Source organism: Castor canadensis, chromosome 5 (assembly GCF_047511655.1).
Source record: "Castor canadensis chromosome 5, mCasCan1.hap1v2, whole genome shotgun sequence".
Taxonomy (NCBI): domain Eukaryota; kingdom Metazoa; phylum Chordata; class Mammalia; order Rodentia; family Castoridae; genus Castor; species Castor canadensis.
Genome location: NC_133390.1, coordinates 29,035,158 through 29,059,034, shown reverse-complemented (window position 1 = coordinate 29,059,034; position 23,877 = coordinate 29,035,158). Strand labels below are relative to the sequence as shown.

Genomic DNA, 23,877 nt, shown 5'->3' with positions numbered 1-23,877 from the left:
ATAGTTTATCAAATTGATAAAATCCTGTCCTCTTCATGCTAGAATACTTGTATTAATGTGAAACCACTTATACTATATTTCTATTGAAACTAAGAAAGTATAAATATAAAGATATCTTCTGCCATATTATGATTTTTTTTCTTGGTGGCAATAGGGTTTGAACCCAGGGCGTTGTGCTTGCTAGGCAGGCAACTACCACTTGAGCCATGCCCCAAGCCTATCAATTAGTTTTTTAACATTATAAATTAGCAATAAGATTAAAAAAGAAACATGATATAATCACAAGAACGCAGCCGTTATTCTTTTTTGTGTCATGCAACATGAAAAACAGTCAAAGCTAAGGGATTTTTAAATAAACAATGTTAAGACAATTATTTGATTCTAGTTATATTAATTATTCCATATAAAAGTAAAATTATGTGGACTAGAAGAACATAGTTAATATGTACATGATCACAGATCGAGAAATTACTTTTTAGCATAAAGAAGGAATAAACAAAACCAAAAGATATGAGACTGACAGATTTTGTAACAAATAAATTTAAATTTTCTGTATCAAACACTATATACTAGCTCAAAGTTAAAAAAAAATATATATATATATACTATGGAAATATTTGCAATTTAAGATAGAAAAAAGATAATATATTCATATATGAAGAGCTATAAAATAGGGGATAAAAGAAAGGATACCACAATTGAACACCAAATGAAGAATATAAACAGGTATTTTCAAATAAATAACTCATAAACATTAAAATCTGCTTAATCATCTTAAAAATCAATAAATGTGAATTAAAATATTACTATATTATTTTTATCATCATACCCATTGATTATTAACACTAACAAATGTATCTTCTAATATTTTAATAGTGAACACAGTATTTTGGAATTGATTAAATGTATGAGAATGAGACCGGAAAGAAAGATTATGATGAATCCATAAAATGAGTACTTTCTAGCATTAAGGAAATCAAATTTTGAAAAATTAGGAATAACATTAGAAAATATTTACTATGTAAAATTCCTGGGTTGTAACACATTTGTACATGAAAGCAATGCTAGGACTCTCTCTGTATAGCTGTCCTTATCTCAACTAGCAAAAATGCTATGTCTTTCCTATTATTGCTTATTTCTACTCTTCAATAAAACTGGAGAAAAGTGCAGAAATGGTTCTGCCTGGAAGGGAGAGGGGAAGGGGGTAGAGGGTGGGGGCGGGGGCAGGAGGGAGAAATGACCCAAACAATGTATGCACATGTGAATAAATGAATAATAAAAAAAATCAAGATAATGAAAACATAAGATAAACCCTATAGATAATATATACCTATCTGTAGCCCATATAGAGACCTAATTTATGTATGATATGGAGTGTGTGTTTGTGTACCTATAATATGCTAAAACATATACATTTGTTTGTAGATATGCATAAATACACATTTCTTGTAACAGATCTAGTAGGATGTAGACTCATAACTTTGTAAGTTCCAAAGGTGTGACATTAGTCATTTTTTCTCTGCTTATGGTGTTTGTGTGTTCTATCTGTTTTGTATTGGAATATTTTCTTAGTTTTCTAAAATATTCATTTATTAGATGCATAATAAAGAAAATACTTTAAATTGACTCCATATAATTAAAATGAAAATAGCAAAAAAGTAATGTTAGTAGCAGAAACGTGAATATATCAGAAGAGGAAAAATATTGCTTTTTCGATCCTGTTTGAAAAATGAACAAATTGAAGTTCTGGAAATGAGATTAAGTAACTATTATTTATTTATTCAGCAGCAGCTGTTTTCTTTGCACTATATTCTGTTACAGTTTCCATGGCTGTGAAAATGAGAACTGGAAAATCCAAACAGTCCTGCATCGTGGACAGACCCAAGTGCCTCTTGCCCCTCTCAAGCTTCCCTTATGACTAAGAAAGTTCTTTCATGTCCCATCTCTGAGTCTCATTTTCCTCATTTAAAAATTATTTTACTACCTTCTTTTTTTATAATTGACAAATCATAATTACACATTGTATGTGGTACAGTGTAATGTTCCAATCATGTATACATTGTATAAACTGTAAAATCATATCCATTCCCTCAAACATTCATTACTTCTTTGTATAGTAAGAGTCAAGATCTCTTCTTTCTATCTTGAAATGCACAATACGTTATTGTTAGATATTGACACATTTATATGTAATAGAGTTTATTCTCCCTTTGTAATTGTAACTTTGGACCCATTGGCTGACCTCCACCATAATTTGTATCTGTCATGTGTGAGTGCGATCTTGCAGCATTTGTCTTTCTATGCCAGTTTATTTCACTTAACGTAATGGTCTCATCTTTAAACAGAAGGTGTTGAGACAAATGGTCTCAGCTACTACAATATTCTTTTTATTGCAAACCATTTTCACGATTGGTGAAGTGCTCAGACATGATGTTAGGCTGTCTTGTAACTTTCAGTTTTGATGAAGCCAAGAATGCAGGGTTAAGACCTTGCCATAGGAGGCTATAGATCCTCATACCCAACCTAGACAAACTTAATCCATCTTCCTCTGATAATCTCTTTAAACTTCACTGCCATCCCAAAAAAGTCTACATGAAACTCTCCTCATTTCTAAAAACAGAATGGACCTGTTAACAATAATAACATCAGCAGTAAGAAAAACAACTTTTAATTATTTAGGAATCACTCCATATCAAGCCCTGTGCTGTTTTATATTTCCTATCCCTTCCCTCATAAAATACATGAAGTTTACAGATATTAAGTGACCTATGGTCATGAAATAGTACAAAACAACAGGACATTTCAGGGTGAAGCACAAAAGGCATGAGCAGCATACTTATGGCACAAGTTATTACATAAACGTTTGAGAATCATAAATGAGGCCCTATCAGAAGTTCATTGTCTCAGTTTTTCACTTGTGTGTAATAATAATAATAAAGAAACTCCTGCGAGCAGAAACAAAACAACTGACATGCTTGCCACCAAGACAGAGGTCCGTCCATTTGGTCACAGACAGAGTTAAAAACTATAGGTAGAACTAAAGATAGAAAACTATAGGTAGAACTCTAAAATCTTGGGAAGCTATGGCAGAAGGCATAATTACTGACAAAAATATTTTTATCTCTCTAGTTCTGTAGCAATTAAAGCACATTTAGAGAATATATGCTGCCTTAACATAGAGTAAGAGATCAAGATAGTCAATCACAAAAATATTTGGAGAGTTGTTTACAATAAATCTGACTACACAAGCAAAATAAAGTAGGTGTCTGACAAGTGTTTAAACCAGGAATTCCTAAACATGGGCTTACATATGGGTAGAAAAAATGATAGGGAAAATTTGTTCAGAATGTAGTTTTGTAGGACAATTCAAGGGATTCTGAGTTGGGAGGTAATCTGCATTTTTTATAGGAACTGATGTCCATGAATAATGCATGGAAAAGACCTACACCTGGACATTATCTAAAAAAATGAAAGAAAAACAGCACATGGATTTTAACCTGATTGACATTGCTTTACATTGACCAGATAGCACCTTATGCTACCTCCTTTGAGCTTCTTGAGACAGTGAAATAGCACTGTTATTTCCACTTAGAAATAGAGAAACTGAGGTTCATGGAGAGTAAGTAACTTGGCCCAGATAACAATCCACTAGGAAATGAATCAGAGTGTTATAATTGCAAATCCTATTTTCTTTCACATCACTCTGTTATTTGAGACTTTGGTATGATAAAATAAACTTATTTCTTAGGTACCTTTTAGTAAGTCAACAGAAATAAATAACTGGCCATACTAGAAAGATATTAGTACAATTTAGGGAAATGTAATGAGTTTTTTGAGGAAGTAGACACAGAATCCCATGGGTTTGGGAAAGATCTCAGCCTTACAAGCAGGTTTTTAAGATTGCATGAGTTTCTATACCCTTGCTACTCAAAGTGTGGTTCATGAATCCACAGGTATCAACTGATAATGCATTATAATTGAAGAATTTGGGATTCATCTCCAGCCTATGAATAAGAATTTACATTTTAACAAGATCCCTAGGTATAGTATAGTATATAATGCAAGTTCTTTGATGTTTGAAAAAGTGTATCCAATTTTCTATATTTCACTTTTCCCAACTGTGAAATGAGAAAGCCGAATTAATATGTCTTTAACATTTCTGCTAGTGTACTGAAACACAGAAGCTAGGAAACTGTGTCCTATGAGATAAATCTGCTCAGAAACCTAAAAAGTAATATCTACATTTATAAATGATATTAAAAAGTCAAAGTGGTAATACTTTGTGAGATGTGAAAACTACCACTAATTCAAATATTGGTGTTCACAAATAAAGTTTTGTGACCACACAGCCACACTCATTCATTTATACATAGTGTGTGGCTGATTTCATACTCTAGGTACAGAGATAAATAGATGCAACAGACTACACAACCCATAAAACAGAAAATATTTACTCTCTGGCCCTTTATAGAAACATTTGCTGACCTGTTACAAGAAAAAAGCAACAACAAAAAGTGTAATTTAAGCAAGTTCTATGAGTTAAAAATTGCACTAAGAATAAATGTGCATTTTATTTTAGTAGATGTATGAGACATATTATACACAGTTTGTTGAGCCATGTCTCCACTTCTACTATATTCTATTTATAATTTTTAAAAACACTTGACTAGTCCAGTTTTTCAGAATATTTTTCCTTTTTGTCTAGTTTTTTATTTTTAGTTTTTGGTGGTAATGGGATTTGAACTCAAGGTATTGCACTTGCTAGGCAAGTTCTGTACCACTTGAGCAACCTCCCTCGTCCTTTTTTAATTTAGTTTGTTTTTCAAGTAGGTTTTCATTTTTTGCCTGAGTCTGACCTCAGACTATAATCTTCCTACCTCCACTTTCCACATAACTGATATTATAGGCATAAAGCACCCTGTTTGACTTGTTCTTTGATATAAGGTCCTACTAACTTTTTTACCCTGGTCTGATTTCAAAATGTGATTTTCTCATCTGTGGCTCCCATATAGCTGAGACTACAGGCATGTACCACTATGCCTAGTTCTTTCCTTTGTTAGAAGGTAGACAAAAATCAATGGTTTTCAATTGACAAATTGAGACCTGCCATATGAGTGGTATATATCAGAATCTCCAATAGAAGCAGGAAGAGGATGTACAAGTTGAATGAAACATAAAAAGTTTCAACTGAAAATAAAACAGAATTTCCTAATTAAGTGGAGATATGAGGGAAATCATTAAGAGTCTACACGAGTTTAAATGATTTGGAGAATCAACAAAATCTTTAATTTCTTTTCATTCTATTTGGTGTTGTTAATATCTAAAAATTCTTCTAGTTTAGTCATTATTGTACTTGAATTAAACTGCCAACAGAGACAGAAACATACGTAGCAGTATCTGAGTTTTCATAATTGAAGACTTAAGCAACTAGCTAACTCTAGTTAAAACAATAATTTCATAAAGCCTGTCAAAAATTTACAGTATAAACAATGATATGAAAATCATAAAGTGGTATGATATTAGCTGACATATAGGTAAGGGTGAGGACTTCAATTTTTTCTGGATTTCAAATCAAGGTGCTAATATATGAATATAAAATTCCTATTTAAAAACTTCCAAAAATGTAAAAAAAATAAATTGCAAATTATTATCAACTAGATTCTATATATGAACATAAGATAAAAACATTTCCAGAAGTTATCATTAGCTTAAATATCCAATAGAAATTATAAGACATGCTTATTTTTAGTGAATATTTTAAGTTGTTGTGTTCACATTAAAAAATTTTTTAGGAAGATCTTCAAAAGCTAAAGAAAGTAAACTGTTTTTACAACTTCCCTACATAAAAGTAATCTTGAATTCTGAATTTGCTAACTGTTTTGATTACCATTGATAGAGCTACTTGTTCTACCATAACCAATAATGGTTCTACTTTACAGCAGAACAACTAGTTCTACTTTAATGTACTATAAAGTAGCAGATGATATTACCAAAATGAGTAGGCATTATTGCTGTAAGTCAAAAGACAGGAGAATATAGTTCTTCCTTATAAAACAGCTTTGTTTTTTATTATGTGAAATGAGAAAAAAAGTTGTAGTCTATTGTTTGTTTGATTTGCAGTTGATAATTTACCTATTCATGATTTTTCCTCAAAACTAAGGCAATTTGAACAAAGAAATTGAAGCAAAATGTGTATCATCATGATTTTCAAACACTGAGTAATTTCTCTGATACTTATTCTTTATCTTGTTTCTATTTATTTCCTACTTACACCTTTTTAAGTAAACATTTTATTAGTATATGTTACTTATATACTAATCATCATATCTATATATATCATATCCCGGTTTGGGTCATCCCTTCCATTATTTTCCCTCCTAGCCCATTCCTCTTCTTAAAATGACTTCAACAGGTTTCAAGGCTCCACATTCATACATGTATAGAAAGCACATCAACCACATTCACCTCCTTTACCCATCATCTTTTAAAAGACTTTCTAGCCACAAATTACCTTAAAAATAAGTAAACTGTAGAACTTGTATTTACCATATACAAACATAAGTATATACACATGCATGCATACACAAAACCTTAACAGTAATCTGGTTTGCTCTAATTAGTACGTATAATCACAGTATATTTCCTCATACTATGATATCTTAACACTCTTTATCTCAGAATACAGAGGACACTATTATTTTACATGCAATTTTTGAAAAACAAATTATTAATAAGTATCTTACCAGATTTTACCCAGAACATCAAACACAGAAAAATGTGTATTCTCATTTGGAATCAACAACGGTAAAAGCAGCACTTTTTCACCAAAAAAAAAAAAGTCAGTAATTCATTAAGGTTTCTCTCTGATAGGACTGTCACAGTCCGGCAGGTTTTACTGTAAAAATGATTTTTGCTCCTCCCTCTGTTGAAATAAGTAGGGTAGTTTGTTTTCTCCCATTTGGCTCGTGAGAAGGATTTTTAAGTCAACAACTCTGTAATAAGTCAGGAACAAATGTTCAGCTGCACAAGTTGAATTTAAGGGAATGAAAAAGCTAATTATATGTTTCTTTATTCCTTTTAGCCTCAGGATTTCAGAAGTGGTCTGGAAGAATATGTTTTTGGAAAGCCTAGAACAAAAAATGTGTTGTTAGAAAATGCCAGAAATGGAAAGAGTCAGAAAAAAGTTGTGTTTTATGTTCATTTTGATTACAAACTAAGTTATCTTCATGCACCATAAAATCAATATGTGAAATCCATACCCATGAAACTGTCCAGTATAAAATACAATCTTTTAATATGTATGGCATTTTACATACAAAACACAGAGGATATTTTAAAAGTTTAAAGTCTAGTCTGTCTCATGATGTTAAAATTGGAAAATGAAGATAAAACTACTTTTGTTTGTAATGTAACACCATTTTTAAATTATTATAGATTTTCTCTTTACATGCTTACTTAATTCTTCTCTTATTTTCCTCCCAGTAATGGACATTAGCAACAAAGAAAATTAAGACGTTCTAAGCACACAGATTACAAGTACAAAAACTAAATTTGTTTTTAGAAACTTCATGTCTCTATAAAGTTCTGAGAGTACAGTAAAAACAGACTGTTTAGTTTACATCATAGATTAGCAGAAACTAATCTGAGGTCTGGAGATATGTGTCAGAAGGGCACAGACAAAAAGACACTCGTTTTACAATCATGAAAATGTAACTGCTGATGAGATTTCATCACTAATTTGACTGGTTTGCTCCCTGAGAGTTTATGTGAAGACTTATTTTTGAAGGGCACCACCAATAGATTTCTTTTTGTTACCACTAAAAAATCTAGGCCTTTCCACAGCATTTGGCTATAGTAACTATACTCCATAATAGAGATGTAAATAAAGTTCATCATTTCAGAAGGCAGAAACAAGCTAATAGGTCACACATTTAAAGCATATTTTTAACAAATTCATACTTAATAAATCAAAAGTTGTGTTGTTGAACATATAATTTTTCTTCTTTTGTGTGCTTTTAAGATGGCACTGTAATATAACTCTTACATATTATTTTTATCACTCTAAAGAGTTCTTAAGAACTTGGCATTTCAGATAGTACAGTACCTAGCAGAGTTTCAAAACAACATTACGTTTCTTCATTATCATGTAGTTTACTTATCGTCAATACGAGAACACTGGGTTTATTGATGCTTATTGCATTAAATAGGAAATATCAGGAGGTGACAGAATATTATACAAAATGCCAGTACTTTAGCAAGACATTTGTGTACTTATCTAGTCCAACTTAGAAATAAAAATGATTGTAAGAAGCTTGAAAACCCATATACAAATAGCAATAAACAATAGCACAAAGGTATAAGTGATGTTGATGGTAATTTTGATCCTGTAAGGCTGAAGAAACTCTCTGCATCAGTCAGGCTTCTGAGCACTTTAAAGATTATTATAGTTGAATAATGTGTGATGAGAGTCATTGTTTACCAGAATTGATTTTGGTAGAAATTGTATTTAATTTAGTTCAATTTAGGACAAAATTACTTAATACTCTTACTCTTTGACTCAGAAATTAAACATCCAAGGTACTTTGCTATACCATGTGATAATGGACCACATATGCACAAAGACACAAGAACAACGACATTCACTTCAGCATTTTAAAAATAGCCAAAAATGAAAAATATACATTATCTAAGAATGAAGGATTAGTCTAATAATGCATATACTGTGGATTAATAATGAAGATAGATAGGTGTAGAAACCCTCCATTATCATTGTAGGGAGCTCAAGGGGCAGGCTGAAAAATGGCAAAACCCTTATATGTGACTAATAACTCAGTAAACACTCCATAGAGTGAATTATTTTTTAGATAGTTCTATTACCATGAAGCATTCATATGGGTTAGGAAATCAATATACTTACATTAGGAAAATGACCTACAGAAATCAAATTATGAACAAGCTAACTGCATGTGCTGAATTTCAGAGGTTGTAACATTCAATAAATACTCTAGAAGTATAAGCACTACAAACTTATGGACGAAAGAGAAGAGAGCATGATAAGAGCACCAAAGTCATTTACGTTTTCAGACAAAGAATGGTAAACATCAATATAAGAATATAATATGATTAATAATATGATCATTAATTATTAGTAAATACAAGGGTTCATAGCATGATCAGTTATATATATAACATATGTATTATATATATTATATATATATATATACTTTTTACAATGAAACTTAAAAATATGACTCCCAGATTAGTCGTGGGCGAAGGGAAGTAAAAGAGAAGACATGTTGGGTCAAGTATGGTGGCATACACCTACAACCTTGGTTGCTTGGAAGAATAGACAGGAGGATCACAAGTTCAAGGCCCGCCCAGACAAAGTTAGCAAGACCCAATCTGAAGAACAAAAATACAAACAAAAGAGCTTGGTGTATGCTATCCTTACAAGCTATCCCTACTATGAATGAGGCCCTGAGCTCAATCCCTAATACGGCAAAAAGAAGAAATACCTTGGATTGAATAAGAATTTTGAGGTAAATACACAAATATGTAAAGCGATCTTTGCGTAACAGACACCTGCAGGTATTCATTCATTTGATCAACATACATTTGGTATTTGCTTACAATGTACTTGTTTCCTCGAGGTCCTCCTACCCTACTACAATTATACTGAAGACCGGAAAGGAAGAGGAAAAGACAGAGACAGGACTGAGAATCATGAAATGTCAGCTGACGTTAGTATTTGTGTATATAGGAAGTCTGCTTTTCTCACAGGGACGATTTTTATATTTATCTTTGTTTCCCAGGGCTAAAGACGGAGTGCCTAACAAGAAGCACTATTGAACAAAGTAACTATATTTAGTCCATTCCTTAAGAAACACCCAGAATTCCTAAAAGAAGTTGTTTTTCCAAGGACAAAAAACTCAGCATTATCAGAGCTAAATGAGAAATTAGGATTTCCTAAAATGTGTCCTTTTCCTTGGAAAAGATGATTTTTCTGGCCCATCACCCTTTACAAAGGTATACCTTCTTCAAGAGATTTCCCACCACGACACGAAGCTAAAGACCCACCCGAGTCCTCACTATTGCAGGATTTTACAGGAATTGCAGGGTCCTGTGTAATTTCCCAAGATCCAAGTTCAGCTGCCTTTTAGGGCCCACCTAAAATTTCTGTTGTCGTTTTCAAAGACTTCTATTGTGACCGTTTCCTGGCAAATAAACTTTAATTTTAGTTCTCTATTGTATCACCAGTCGTGCATGCATTCGTTCTTTCAAAAGTTATCTTAGGAATAATCTGATTTTAAAACCTTAGTGATTTATTCTTTGGAGACCAATATTTTTCTCATTGGCCTAGAAGCCTCTGTAGTGAAGCTACTAAACCTTACATCATCTCTATAGTGTTTTATTGAAAATGTTGGTTGCATAAATCCAAAATCAGTGAATATTGTGCCTGAGAATATAGAGGGCATCCCCATAAGAAAACTGGAACGTCCCTGGAGCCCTACTCTCTCCTCTCACCCACCCTCCCGGGCCGATGGGGGCGGGGCGTCAGCGTGGTGGGCGGGGCCCCGCGGGGACGCGATGGGCGTGGCCCCGCCGCCGGCGCGCGCGCTCCCGTCGCCGGCCCCGCCTCCCTCGCCAGCGCGGCGCAGGAAAGCCGGGCGGAGGGGCGAGGTTTGGTGCCTCCTCCATCCTTGGGCGAAGATTTGAGGAGGGATGTTCCCTGCACAGGACGAGGCCGACAGGACGGTGTTTGTAGGAAATTTAGAGGCCCGGGTGCGGGAGGAGATTCTTTACGAGCTGTTCCTTCAGGTACCATCCTCGGGGAAAGAGCGGCGGACGGCGGAGGCGCCCCCGGAGAGGCGGGCGCACCTGGACCGCAGGCGCCGGCCCCTTCCCGCCCGCCCTCCAGGGCCTGGGTTTTGATGTGGCTTCACCTGGGCTCACCTGTCGCCCCAGCAGCTGGGGGAGGAAGTGACGTAATGTCCTACTGTTCCCACTGCAGAGTCCCGGGGTGTTGGGCAGTGACTGGGTCTCCTCCCCGCCCCCACAAGACTGCAGCCCTGAGTCAGGGTCCCCGAGGCTGCCTGGGCCTCGGAAATGCCCCATGGGACCGGACCCAGAACCGAGCCCTGCCGCTGTCTTCCCCAGGGAATCAGCCCAGTGAGCGAAACTAAACATGTCCGTGTGCATCATTCATTCATTACCTCCAGAGCATTTTTATTCCGGTGTGATAAGTGGGATTTGTGATCATGGGGCAGTCCGTTTTCCACGACTGCAGCAATTAAATTCCCTGGCCAAGGCCCTTTATTTCATACCAAGAGACCTTCTGAAACTTTTTTTTTTTTGAGACCTGGTACTTCCAGGATTAAGTCTCCAGTATATTGTAAACCCACTCACCTGTTGTGTCCACCTAGTCTCACTTGCCAGAGTGATAATCTTTATTCAGTCACTCATCTGACGGCTTAATGATTGAGAATTGTCAGGCAAATATGAAGTCAGTTGTGGGGTATACAAGTTTGAGAGCCACCCCTTGGGCTTTCTAAAAGGAGAATTTTTCAATTATGATTTAGAATAACCTATGGAACAAAGGGGTGCATAGGATAGAAATTGGTTGAAAGTGTGACCTCTGTAGTCAGCAATGTGACTTAGGACCAGTAAATGAAAATCTAAGTGCCTCACTGTCCTCAAGTGTCAAATGGGAGTGAAAGTGTCCATACTATGATGTGATTGTGAGGAATATGAGCTAACCTAGTAAAACAGCTACACTTACTGTTTGTTGCAGCTGCTACTAGTAGTACTACCATTGCTATTAGGAATAATGCCAGCCTCAAGAGAACTCAACAGTGATTTCCACCTATTAAAATGAGGGAACCTTCCAATGGAGATAATTTCCATACTGTTAAGTGTTACCAGAGGCTAAAGGAATTTTTAAGTATTTTTAGAAGACCTTTGTCTCTAAATATAACAGTATTCTCCTGTTACTTTTATATACTCACAGTTTGGTAGAGAGGTTTTCTCCACCAGCAGTTTCTTCTCCTAGACATAAAACTTTTTATGATTTGAAAAATGTTAATTTTAAGACACTTATGCTCATCTTTTTAATTTGCTATCTTTTTAAAGGATGCTTTTAGAAGAAAAGTTCTAATCTTTTCTGGTTTTGTTTTTTGCACAAAATGATTTGAAACTTAACATTCTTTAAAATGGAAAAGAAGAAAAAAAGTAAACAGTTATTTTGCTCCAGAAGGCTTCTTTCATGTTGAGCCTCTAAAAAGGAGGCTGAAGTGAGATGTTGGTGAAATTGCAATACCCCATACACACAGGTAATTTCTAGCCAGTATGGACTGAGTGTATATCTACTGTGTGAATTCATAAGGCAATATATGTCACCTTCTCAGTTTTTTAAATTTCTTTTTCTATCTAATTAAAATATGTCTTACTGAATAGGTCAGGCAACAAGCATGTATTTTTATTTTTGGCCAGGAAGAATTTGTTAAAGTGTGGTATTTTTTTAAGAATATTTTTTATTTTTACAAAATAATGGTTTCATTATGACATTTTCATACATGTATACTATGTACTTGGGTCATGTTTGCCCCCATCACCCTCTATTATCACCCTGACTGGTCTCCCCCAGATGTCCTCCTTTTATGTTTGTGTATTTGTTTGTTTGTCTGTTTTTAGATCTAGCTTCTGTATATGAAAGAAAATATTTGGTATTTCTTTCTGATTCTGGCCCATTTCATTTAACATGAAAATATCCATTTCCATCCATTTTCCTGAAAATAACAATCTCATTCTTCTTTATGGTTGAATAATACTCCATTGTGTAAATATACCATGATTCCTTTATCCATTTTTCCCTTGATGGGCACGTAGGCTGATTACTAGGCTACTGTGAAAACTGCCACACGAACATGAGATGCAATTATCTCTTTTGTATACTGACTTACATTCTTTTGGTTATATACCCAGGTGAGATACAGCACAATCATATGATAGATATATTTTTAGTTATTTCAGGAACTTCCATGCTGACTTCCATACTAGCTACACTAATTTACATTCCCACTAACAGTGTGTAAGGGTTCATTTTTCTTTGCACCTTTACTAGCATTTATTGTTTGTTTCTTCGTTAATAGCTATTTTGATCAGAATGAGATGCTGACTCTGTAGTTTGTATTTGCTTTTATTTTATGGCTAAGGGTGTTGAACAGTTTGCCATTTGTATTTCTTTTGGGAACTCTCTGTTCTCAGTTTATTTGCCCACTTATTAATTGGTTTATTTGTTCTTTGGGTGTGTGTGTGATTTTTGGAACTCTTTTTACATCCCAGATATTAATCCATTGTCAGATGAATATTTTACAAAAATTTTCTCACACTCTTCAGGTTGTCTCTTCACTCTGGTAATTTGTTTCTTTGCTGTACTGAGATTTTTAATTTCATGCAATCCCATTTGTCAGTTCTTGCTCTTATTTCCTCAACTACTGAAGTCCTATTAAGTAAGTCATTGCCTGTGCCTAGATTTTGATGTGTTTTTCCCTTTAGTGGTTTCAGTTTCAGGTATTACATTTGGTCTTTGATCCATTTTAAATTAATTTTTCTGTAAACAGAGATGCGAATCTAGTTTCATTCTTCTACATGTGAATATCCAGTTTTCCCATCTCCATTTGTTAAAGAGGCTGCCTTTTCTCCAATGAATGTTTTTCAGACCTTTGTGGAGAATCAGAGGGCTGTAGCTTGCAGGTTTATTTCTGGGTCCTCTATTCTGTGTGCATGTCTGTTTATTTGTCCGTGCCATATTGTTTTTGTTTCTGTAATTAGAAGTCAATGTTGTGATCTATCATTGCTATTTTTACTAATGATTGCTTTTACTTTTCAGAATCATCTTCCATATGATTTTTTGTATTTTTTTCTATTTCTGCAAAGAATGTCTTTGGAATTTTGGAGGGAATACATTGAATCTGTAGATAGCCTTTAGTAAAATAACCATTTTCACAGTTTTAATTCTGCCGATGCATGAATATAGAAGGACTTTCCATCCTCAAATGTCTTCTTTAGTTTATTAATATAATAATTATTATTATTATTATTTAATACTGGGAATTGAAGTCAGAGCCTCACCATGGGCAGATACTCTACCACTTGAGCCATGCCCCAGGTCCTTTTGCTTTTAGTTAATTTTTCATGTAGGGTCTCCAGTTTTTACCTGGGCCACCCATGGACCATGATCCTCCTATCTCTACCATCCTTGGACCATGATTTCCTACTTCCCCTTCCTCAGTAGCTGGGATTACAGGTGTGTGTCAACATGTTCAGCTTATTTTTTGAGATAGGATCTCCCTAACTTTTGACCAGAGCTGGGTTCAAACTGTGATCGTCCTATTCCTGTCTCCCAAGTAACTGAGATTTCAGGCATGTACCACCATGCCAGAACTCTCTTCAATTTCTGACTTCAGTGTCCTAATAGTTTTTGTTACAGCATTCTTTCACTATTCTGATTAGATTTATTCCTAGGTAGTTTTTTAGGCTATTATGAACAGCATTGTTTTCATGATTTCTTTCTTCAATATGTTTGTTACTCGCATATAAAAGCTACTGATTCTTTTGCATTGATTTTGAATTCTGCTACATTGCTGAAACTTTATCAGAGCTAAGATTTTTTTTGGTGGAGCATTGTGGTCAAAACCCAGAACATAACACAAACATGTTTCATTCTGGTTTTAAAAGACTATAAAATGTGATCTCTGCTATGAGTAAATCTTCTTGCTACATTTTATATTTAAAATTCTTTGGCATATCTAAATTTACTTATTAATTTGAAATTATTTAAGCATGTTTTGTTCCTTTATACTTCCATATGATTAATATCAATAGTGGAAAAGTAAGAATTGTTAAACTAGAAAATTGCTTTTATTTTTATTACTATGTTATCCTTTAAAGTAGTTTCCAATTTCTGAAAATCTCTTAAAATGGGAAAATCAGACTTATTATGGTACTTTTAATTAAGAAATATTAGAGTAGAGATTTAGGGGGAAAAACAATGAATTCAGCTACAACTATGTTGAGTTTGATGCATAGCCACAAAGTGGTTTCTAGGAAGCTATCTCTGTGAAAGTAATTTGAGTGGGAGAAAGAGGCTGATTGGTGAGGATCTCCTTGATGGCAAAGGCAAGATGAGCTCTTCCCTGGGAGGACACAGGTGCAAAGAGAAGGACTGAATCCCAAGATACTGCACCATTTTGAGGATGGTAATTAGTATTTTTCTATAAATTAATAAAAGAACAATTTATATATTTATTCAACTCTACAGAGAAAAATAATCATTAAAGCATGCACCATTCACCACTAAATCAGTTCTTTGTAGTAAGACTGTGTGGTCATCTCCTATAATGGAGATCATGGAGGTGAGGTAATTTCTGAGTTGTGATTAACATTTCTCTACAATATTTGACTTTGCTTTGTATTTTCCATTCCTTATCAGAGGTTTTCAATCTATAATCTAAAAATTTTTATTTGGGGTATTTTATTCCATTTTTAATAATATAACAGCATAATATCTGCAATTTAGACTTTCTCATTTTTCACACTTATAAATAATGCACCCACAATAATTAAAGGTCTTAAACATATAAAAGCATTTTTCCCTTGGGAATATTTACCAACTGGTGTTACTAGATCAAAATACTTGATAAATTTAGTTTCTCTTAAAAAGACCTTTTTTTTTTTTTTTAACTCAGGGTCTTGCACTTATTAGGTAAGCCCCCAGTCCAACTAATATTATGGTGCTGGTTAATTTTTTTGAGACAGGGTCTCACTGTATAGCCCAGATTGGTCTGAAACTTGTGATGTTCCTGCCTCTGCCTCCAAAGTGTGAGAATTACAGGTGTGGAACATCATACCTAGCCTATATTGCCCTTTTTTTTTAAACAATGACTTAACTAATATTGAACTTGTCATTGCAGTTTTTTTTTTTCCTGCAGTACTGGGACTTGAACTCAGGGCCTTCACCTTGAGCCCTATGTTTGTGAAGGGTTCATCAAGATAGGGTCTCGTGCACTATTTGCCCGGGCTGGCTTTGAACTGTGATACTCCTGATAGTCTGCCTTCTGAGTAGCTAGGATTACAGGCATGAGCCACTGGCGCCCCACCTTAATTTGGTTTTTAGTTGACTACTACAAGTGTATTTGAAGACAAAGTAGAATTTTAGTCTTAGAGTCAAATGCTCTTTAAATTAGTCTGTAAAACCTAAAAACAATATTTGAAACTATTAAAATTTTCTTTCCCATGAATGTTGCTTTGATAAATCAGAAAATACAAAGACAGTATTGAGGAATGATGATGTTTTTTAGGATGATACATTATTAGCAGAGCTATAAAGCTATTTCTAACAGATTTTCATTTTACTCAGAGCTGAATTTACTTGATTTATCTGAGTTTAAAAAAATCTTTGGATTTATGAGAAAATAATTTTTAAGTTTCTTGTAGGCTGGGCCACTAACCAAAGTGACTATATGCAAAGACAGAGAAGGAAAGCCGAAGTCTTTTGGATTTGTTTGCTTTAAGCACCCAGAATCAGTATCTTATGCCATAGCTTTGCTGAATGGAATTCGTTTATATGGAAGACCAATTAATGTGCAGTATCGATTTGGTAAGTCCTGCTCTCTAACTGGTGAATCTTCAAAGTGTGTTTCCTGCTTGCTGTCAGTCTCAGAGATGTAAGCATCTTGTTTTCCATGTAGTATAAGACAAAGTATCTTGTTGCTGTTAAATTTTCTCAAAAAATATATATATAATTAAGTAGTCTTCCCAATTACATTGTGAAACCTATAGCATTTCTTTGTTTTAAAATTTAAAATGTTCTGTTTTAGAGTTGGTCCAGAAATAGCTGTGATGGTCACTATTAACTCATAAATTGAGTAAATCCACATGAACTAAGAAAGCATAGCTCTAAGTTTTATATAGAAGGGTGTTGGCTATTCTAACCACTATTCATGTATGGTATCAAATACTTACTTTTGGAAGATAAGCCCTTTCAAATTAGTCTTTCTGGGGAAGCCACTTTGAACATATTTCCAGGGACTGGATTAAGTCCCTGTAAGAGCAAACTAGACAAATGTAGATGTGGAGTGACCTTAGTAGAAGGCTTCGTAGCATGAGTGGCCTCAGATGCCTTCTCCTGCAACGTGTCAGAAACTAGTAACCTATAATGAGATGTCCAGAGGATGATAGACTATTGCACCAGCGCTTTGGTGTTTCAGGGGACTGATAGAAGCCACTGGGGTAAGTCTTGCAATCTTCATGTTGCCTCCCATAAGTGGTTTAAGCTCCTTGATGTATCACTTCTTTATTTTTTGGCTTTTTAAATTTCCCTTGCTCTACTAAAAACAAGTAAGAATAACAAAAGCAATGTCTTCTTGCAAAGAAATAGTTCTTTTTGCTTTTCACTTCATTTATTTTAACGTATAGTTGTATTGCTGTTTGGCACTGCCTGCTTAACTGGTTCAGCGAGGCATATTATGTTCTCACTCATCCTGTGTAAGGTTGAATTGGCTTTTAGAGGCAGTTTAGAGAACTTCTGCCTTATATACTGTAAGCAAACAACAATGATTTTTTTCCTTTTTAAATTTAGTGTCATGTAGAATAAAACATGTATGTTATGCAGTTCCAAGTTATTGTCATTCTTAAGCATGATCATTGCTTTGGGACAACATTTGATTATTCATTTATGATAATGTAAGAAATCTATAAATGTGACTTAAGAGATAAGATAGAAGTGCATGTGTCTTACATTACTTTGGAATTTTAAGTCAATGCTATGTCCTAAAGAATTCTGGGTTTTGTTTCTTGGTTCTGTTTTTGTTTAGATTTTTTTGTTTTTTGAGACAGGGTCTCACTGTATAGCCCAGACTGGCCTTGAACTCTTGATCCTCCTGCCTCAGCCTCTTACATACTAGTATCACAGGTTTTCACTACCACACCCAGTTTTTAAGATGTTGGATTATTTTATGGTTCAATGTTAGAACTCCAAATAATTATACCATAAATTAATCTATTCTGTTTCTTTTAAAGGGAGTTCTCGCTCCTCTGAACCAGCTAGCCAAAGTTTTGAGAGCTGTGTTAAGATAAATTCACACAGCTACAGGTAATTAAAAATATATTTTTCCAAAAGGTAAAACAGGTAAACATATTCTTTATAACATGTATTAAATATAGATTGTAGCTAAATATGAGCCAGCAAGAGTTTTAACGTATTTTGGGCTATTGAAAAACCTTATTATTTAGACATAGGATAAAATTTAGTTCATTTCCTAAATCCATGAAAATTGACAGAAAATAATTTCATTAAAATTCAATCTTAATATTTTCAGTAACAAGTGGTAGAGATTTACATTTGTGGTATTCTTTATAGTTGCCTTTGTGCTTTTATGCCTAATAAATCACTTAAAAATATAAGGTCTTGCTGTGATGGATCGTAAAATACTGTTATCCATATTTTATATTTTAGTAAATGCAGATGCAAAAGCAGACCAGTTATCAAGGTCATAAGGATGATAAAGTGCTGGCCTTGAAACTAATCTTTCTGAAATTAGGCCATTTGATTATTTACTATTTTTTACAACCTCTCTATGTTGATTTTGAAATATTCTAGAATTCTGTGTAGCCTGATTTCTTGATGCAATAACTTCCAAGAAGACTATCTGGCAGGTTATCCCAGAGGTCATAGAATAGAAAGACTCCAAAACCAAATTGATTTAAAACACAGTTTGAAAGACACATTGAAAAGCAAGAGCAAAGATAATTGGATAGGTTAGCCTACTTAGGATAAGATACAAATATAACTGAGTTCTGGTTATACTGATATTCACAGGCCCTGTTTCTCTCTCTGCTGTATCAGCCTTTCCTGCTGTAGTGTGGTGATGCACACTCTAAGATTTGAGCAAGGGTGTCCATTCAGATGAAAAGGTCCTAGAGCTAATCTTCCTTGTCTCTCAAAAACATGGGGGAATATATACATTTGGCCAGAGAAAGAGCTTTCTGGTTCATCTGGGTTTGACATTATACAAATATAATATGATTAACACATTCTTACCAGAAATCCAAATGTGACTCTAAATATTAAGATTTCAGTTATTTATAATTAAGTAATTAATATATTGCTATGTTGCTGCATTATCAGAATAATAACTGAATATTTTTGTATGCCTAATTAGTCTTAATGCTATCAGAGAAGCTCTTTTTTTCTAATTATGTAAAGCTATCATTTTTTTAAGATAAAATGACATTTGTATCTAGAAACTTTAACATTTTCATACTTCTTTTATTTCTCCCAAGGAATGAAGAAATGGTGGGAAGATCTTCCTTTCCCGTGCATTTTTTTCCAATCAATAATACTTCTTTACCTCAAGAATATTTTTTCTTTCAGAATATGGTAAGTTGGATATGCATTTGGTTTGGTATATGTACACAAACTACAAAATGGTGAAAACTATTAATAACAGTTGTTCCTCAGACCTAAACCTAGCATGAATATGGAGCTACCCCAACATTGTTCTGCTCCTAAGGTCATCTTAGATCCCATAATCATACTTCAGCAGGAGTGGGCTAGATGGATGGTGGTAATGACACAGTTGTCCCAGTGAAATTTGAGTACCAAGTTCTCATTTAAATCACAATTTTGAAAGGTGTTCTTTTAAATATTTCTTAGTGTGAAGTATTTTTAGGTAATGTCATTGAGCACACATAGATTGTTCTTGGAAATGGATTTGTTTTTGGCACTATTGAAGTTTGAATTCAGGACCTTGTCCTTGCTAACCAGGCACTCTACCCCTTGAGATATACCCCAGACCTTTTTTGCTTTAGTTGGTTTTTGGATAGGGTCTCTTATTTTTGCCCAGGGCAAGCCTCAGACAGAGATCTTCCTACCTATGTCTTCAAGTAGCTGTGAGTTTATAGGCACATGCCCAGTTTACATGTTGAAATGGGTTGTGCTGATTTCTTGCCTGGGCTGGCCTTGAACCATGATCCTCCCAGTCTCTACCTTTGAATAGCTGGAATTACATCCATGTATCATCCTGCCCAGCCTTTTGAAATGGATTTTTAAAAACTTGTTGCTGGGCATGGTAGCACCCACCTGTAATCCCAGAACTCAAGAGGCTGAGGAATGAAGATTGCAAGTACAAAGCCAACTTGGCTATATAGTGAGACCCTGCCTGTGGAAAAAAAAAAGTAAATAAATATCTCTTTTAATTAAAGAAAAAACTATATGAAGATTCTCAATCAGTAAAATACATTCCAAAGACTCTCAAAAATTGGTTCTAGACTAGAAATCTGAATTATGCATTTATTTTTAGAATACTTTTTCCTTTTAACCCTTCATTTTTTTGGTAAGGAAATGGAAGTTTAATGATATTCATCATCAAACCCAAGATTATAGACCTATTAGTGACAGATGAGGGATTAATACAGGTCTTCTAATTCACAGACTGTTTTTTTTTGCATGTACCTAACATGTATGGACACTGAAGTTTTCAAATAACAGTTTTTATTTAGTAAACAAAGTTTTCTATAAAATGATGCTCCAATTTTTGGACAAAACCCTTCCTTAACTATAGATAAATATTAATCAACAACCAGTTCTTATCAAACACTGTCAAAGTCTTCTAGCACTTTCTGTCTTCGATAGAGTGGGGATGAGTTAGGGAGCTAGTTCATGTTATCACTGTTAGGCTCCATTCTGCTTTGAAGAGTTAGAAATTAGAACAGACTTGGCTTTGTTCATTTTAGGGGGGTGAGTTGTTTGTTTGTCTTCTGGCAGTATTGGGGTTTGAACTTAGGGCCTAGTGCTTGCAAGGAAGATACTCTACCACTTAAGCCAAGTTCCCAGTCTTTTTATGTTTTTGCTATTTTTAGCACTTTTGATCTGGCACTGCCTTGCGTCACAATCCTCCTATCTCTGCCTTCTGAGTGGCTGGGATTACAAGCATATGCCACCATGTCAGGCCTAGTGTTAATATGTTTTTCAAAACAGAAGCATCTCTCTAACTTAATCATGATGACTGTGCTGTACAACATGGAACCATTAGCTACACGCACACCTAAAAAGATTTTAATTTCAACTAGTTTTTATTAAATTTTAAAATCAATACTTGATTTGGTCATTGGGAACTTTTTCTATATGTTTGAAACAGTTTGGATATGTTATTTTTCAGCAGTAAATTTTATGTAATCTAAATTCAGATCAAGTATTTACAATTTAGCATCCAAGTAGGATGTACTGTGAGTATAAAATGCAACTTTAGTTTTGAAAACTTAATAGGAAAATAAAAGTAAAATATCTCATTAACAATTTCATATTGGTAACATATTAAAATGATAATATTTTGGTTATATTGGTACATTTACATGTATCATTTAATTTTACCTGTTTCTTTTTTCTTTTTACTTCTATACTGTGGCTACTAGAAGATTTACAAGTATATTTGTGGTTCACATTAAGTTTCTTTTGGGCAGTGCTAATCTATATTGTAGTAAGCCCCAAGCATTATCTTGAACCTGTATGTTAATTATGTAACCATTCAAGGAAACTCCCACACCCCTATCATGAAAAAGCATTGTCTTATACCAAAATGCAGTTTGGCTTCCATTTGACTGTTTGTGCATGTAAACTGTTGACTTTGCTGCTTAACATTTGCATGTGTATTGGTAGATGAATATCTTTTTGTCACAGCAGTGGTATGTACAAAATCCAGTGCTACAGCTCCCATACTATGAGATGACTGCTCCCCTCCCGAGCATCGCGGCTGGGTCTTCCTCACTAAATCATGTCCCAGGTTTGGAGGCTGGACCCAGTTCGTATGAATGGACTCACCAACAACCAGGTGACTCTGACCTTTATCAGATGAATACACGGAAGAGACAAAAGCAAAACAGTGATAGTGATAGTAGTACAGAAAATGATAGGGGAAACGAATATAACCAAAAATTCCAGAAATGTAAGAAGAAAAAAAGATACTAGTGTTACCTTCAAATAAAATTTATCCACTCTGGGTTTAGTTCTCTTTACAAAAAACAAACAAAACAATATTATGTTGTACCAAATGACAAATTTCTTGGCTGTCTTGTCTTTTTTGAAATACATAAAAACATGTCTTACTGATTTACTCTTTCCTTTTTGCCTTGACTGGTAAAAGCTTTTAAAAATAATGTAATGTACTACTTTTTTAATTTGTCGTGACATTTTTGATCCATTGTCAACAAGAAATATACTTTGTGTCACTTAATTTTATTACTGAGGGTGAAAGTAAACTGTTAATTAAAGTAGCTATTAAATACTTAAGGATAAGGCACCATGCTCTCCTTAGATTGTCACCTATGCTTCAACTAGTCTGGGATTAGAAGTTTAGCAATGAATTGCTGAAAGAAGCTAATAGAAATATTTAAGAGTTGCATGTTATTCCTAATGAGTAGGTAAAAACAAGCTTTAGTTCCCTTTGTTACTAACATTATCTTTTATGCTTAAATATATTGTTTCTGAGCCTTACTCTCCTTCAGGTTTATTTCATAAAACAAAGATATATGATAGTGATACCAAAGGGAAGATAATCATCACAGGCCTACTTTTTCGATCATTCCCTTTCTAGATGACTTAAGTCAGGTTGTCACTTTATTTCTCACTTATAATGAAAACTAGTTCATAGTGTCAGGATTTATATCTAGTCAGTTTGGCAGGCTATAATTAACAGATATATATCTTAATAGTAAACAAGTAAATGAAATGATATTTCATTAATGTATGATATTTAGCACCAGTTCAGATCAACAGCATATATGTAAAGAAATTATGCTGAAATAGTATTATATGTATTAAAATGTCAGAATTACAAAACATCATTGAAACTCCTTCCATCACAGACAAGAAATTTCCTCAATACCAGCTTTAACAAGTCCCCCAACTTGAACCAATCAGAGACTAGAAACTTAACCTTTATTGTTAATGTGTGTAATTTTACTGTTAGTATCTGTCACACGTCTATGTAACTTTATCAGTTTTCCCAATGCTTGAATTTCCCAATAGTTGAATTAAAAATCATTGAAATTATTTGCCTCACAGGGTTTTATTTTCTAATTTTAAACCTCCATTCTCAAAATCTATTCGTATGTATGTGCACACACATTGTACTTTAAATGCTAGAAGAAGCTTTGAATCTGAGAACAAAATTAGACTATTGCACATTCTCATACACTAATTTAATAATGTATCAGGCAGTGGGAAAACAGGAAAAACGTCATGTAAACTTGAAGTTAGTCAAAAATATGTAAGTGCTAAATACACCTTAGAATATGTTGAAGTGACCCATACACTGAGCTAAAATACCATAAAGTACTAAAGGAATAGCAGTTGTGGCTGCTGTGGTCTGGTAAAATCTCAGGACCTTTATATTGTCCATAGTTTACCTCTATTTCCACCCATACTAGTGAAGTTAGTTACATAAGAAATGAGAGTGTTTCTCATTAATTTATACACCATTTAAAAAGTCAGTTGATACACTGGTTTTGATTTTGGTGAAAATGAGCATTAATATACAAATCATTGAAATTATATTTTACAGTAGAAAGCTCAAGAAATATATTTTAAAGTGTAGCATTTGTTTCTGTCCCTTAACCCAGGAAAATTCAGTGAGCACAGATAAGTAGTTTGTCCTGAGACTCGCTGAAGTGATTGATGGTGATTCTATTCTGCCTGATCATCAGAGTGAATGCTACAAAGTTAAATGATGCCCCAACTAGGGACTAAGTTTCTTTATACCTAATCAGTCATGATCAACATGAAATAAACTATCTCCTATACCTACAAAAATTTCTGTAGCA

General features: G+C 34.2%; 2 protein-coding genes across 11 annotated transcripts in view; one reads left to right on the top strand and one right to left on the bottom strand.

The window, feature by feature from the left end:
• Lipi (lipase I) overlaps positions 1-6,890 on the bottom strand; it is a 49,928-nt gene extending 43,038 nt beyond the window's left edge. For both annotated transcript variants that reach the window (XM_074072355.1, XM_074072356.1), the window contains exon 1: positions 6,744-6,890. In XM_074072355.1, the coding sequence (XP_073928456.1) occupies positions 6,744-6,789 (46 nt within the window). In that variant the 5' untranslated portion in view covers positions 6,790-6,890. The remainder of the gene's footprint in view (positions 1-6,743) is intronic.
• Positions 6,891-10,619: 3,729 nt separating this feature from the next.
• Rbm11 (RNA binding motif protein 11) lies at positions 10,620-23,107 on the top strand. Of its 9 annotated transcripts, none has more exons than XM_074072894.1 (6): positions 10,681-10,818; positions 12,130-12,329; positions 16,485-16,657; positions 18,079-18,151; positions 19,342-19,438; positions 21,737-23,107. In XM_074072894.1, the coding sequence occupies exons 5-6, from the start codon at positions 19,352-19,354 to the stop codon at positions 22,022-22,024; spliced, it is 375 nt and encodes a 124-aa protein (XP_073928995.1). In that variant the 5' UTR covers positions 10,681-10,818; positions 12,130-12,329; positions 16,485-16,657; positions 18,079-18,151; positions 19,342-19,351; the 3' UTR covers positions 22,025-23,107. The 9 variants fall into 9 exon arrangements, with proteins under 9 accessions (XP_073928990.1, XP_020039471.1, XP_073928992.1 ...); XM_074072893.1 differs by having other exon boundaries at positions 10,683-10,818; positions 12,219-12,329; positions 16,495-16,657; XM_074072892.1 differs by having other exon boundaries at positions 10,683-10,818; positions 12,219-12,329.
• Positions 23,108-23,877: the final 770 nt, after the last annotated feature.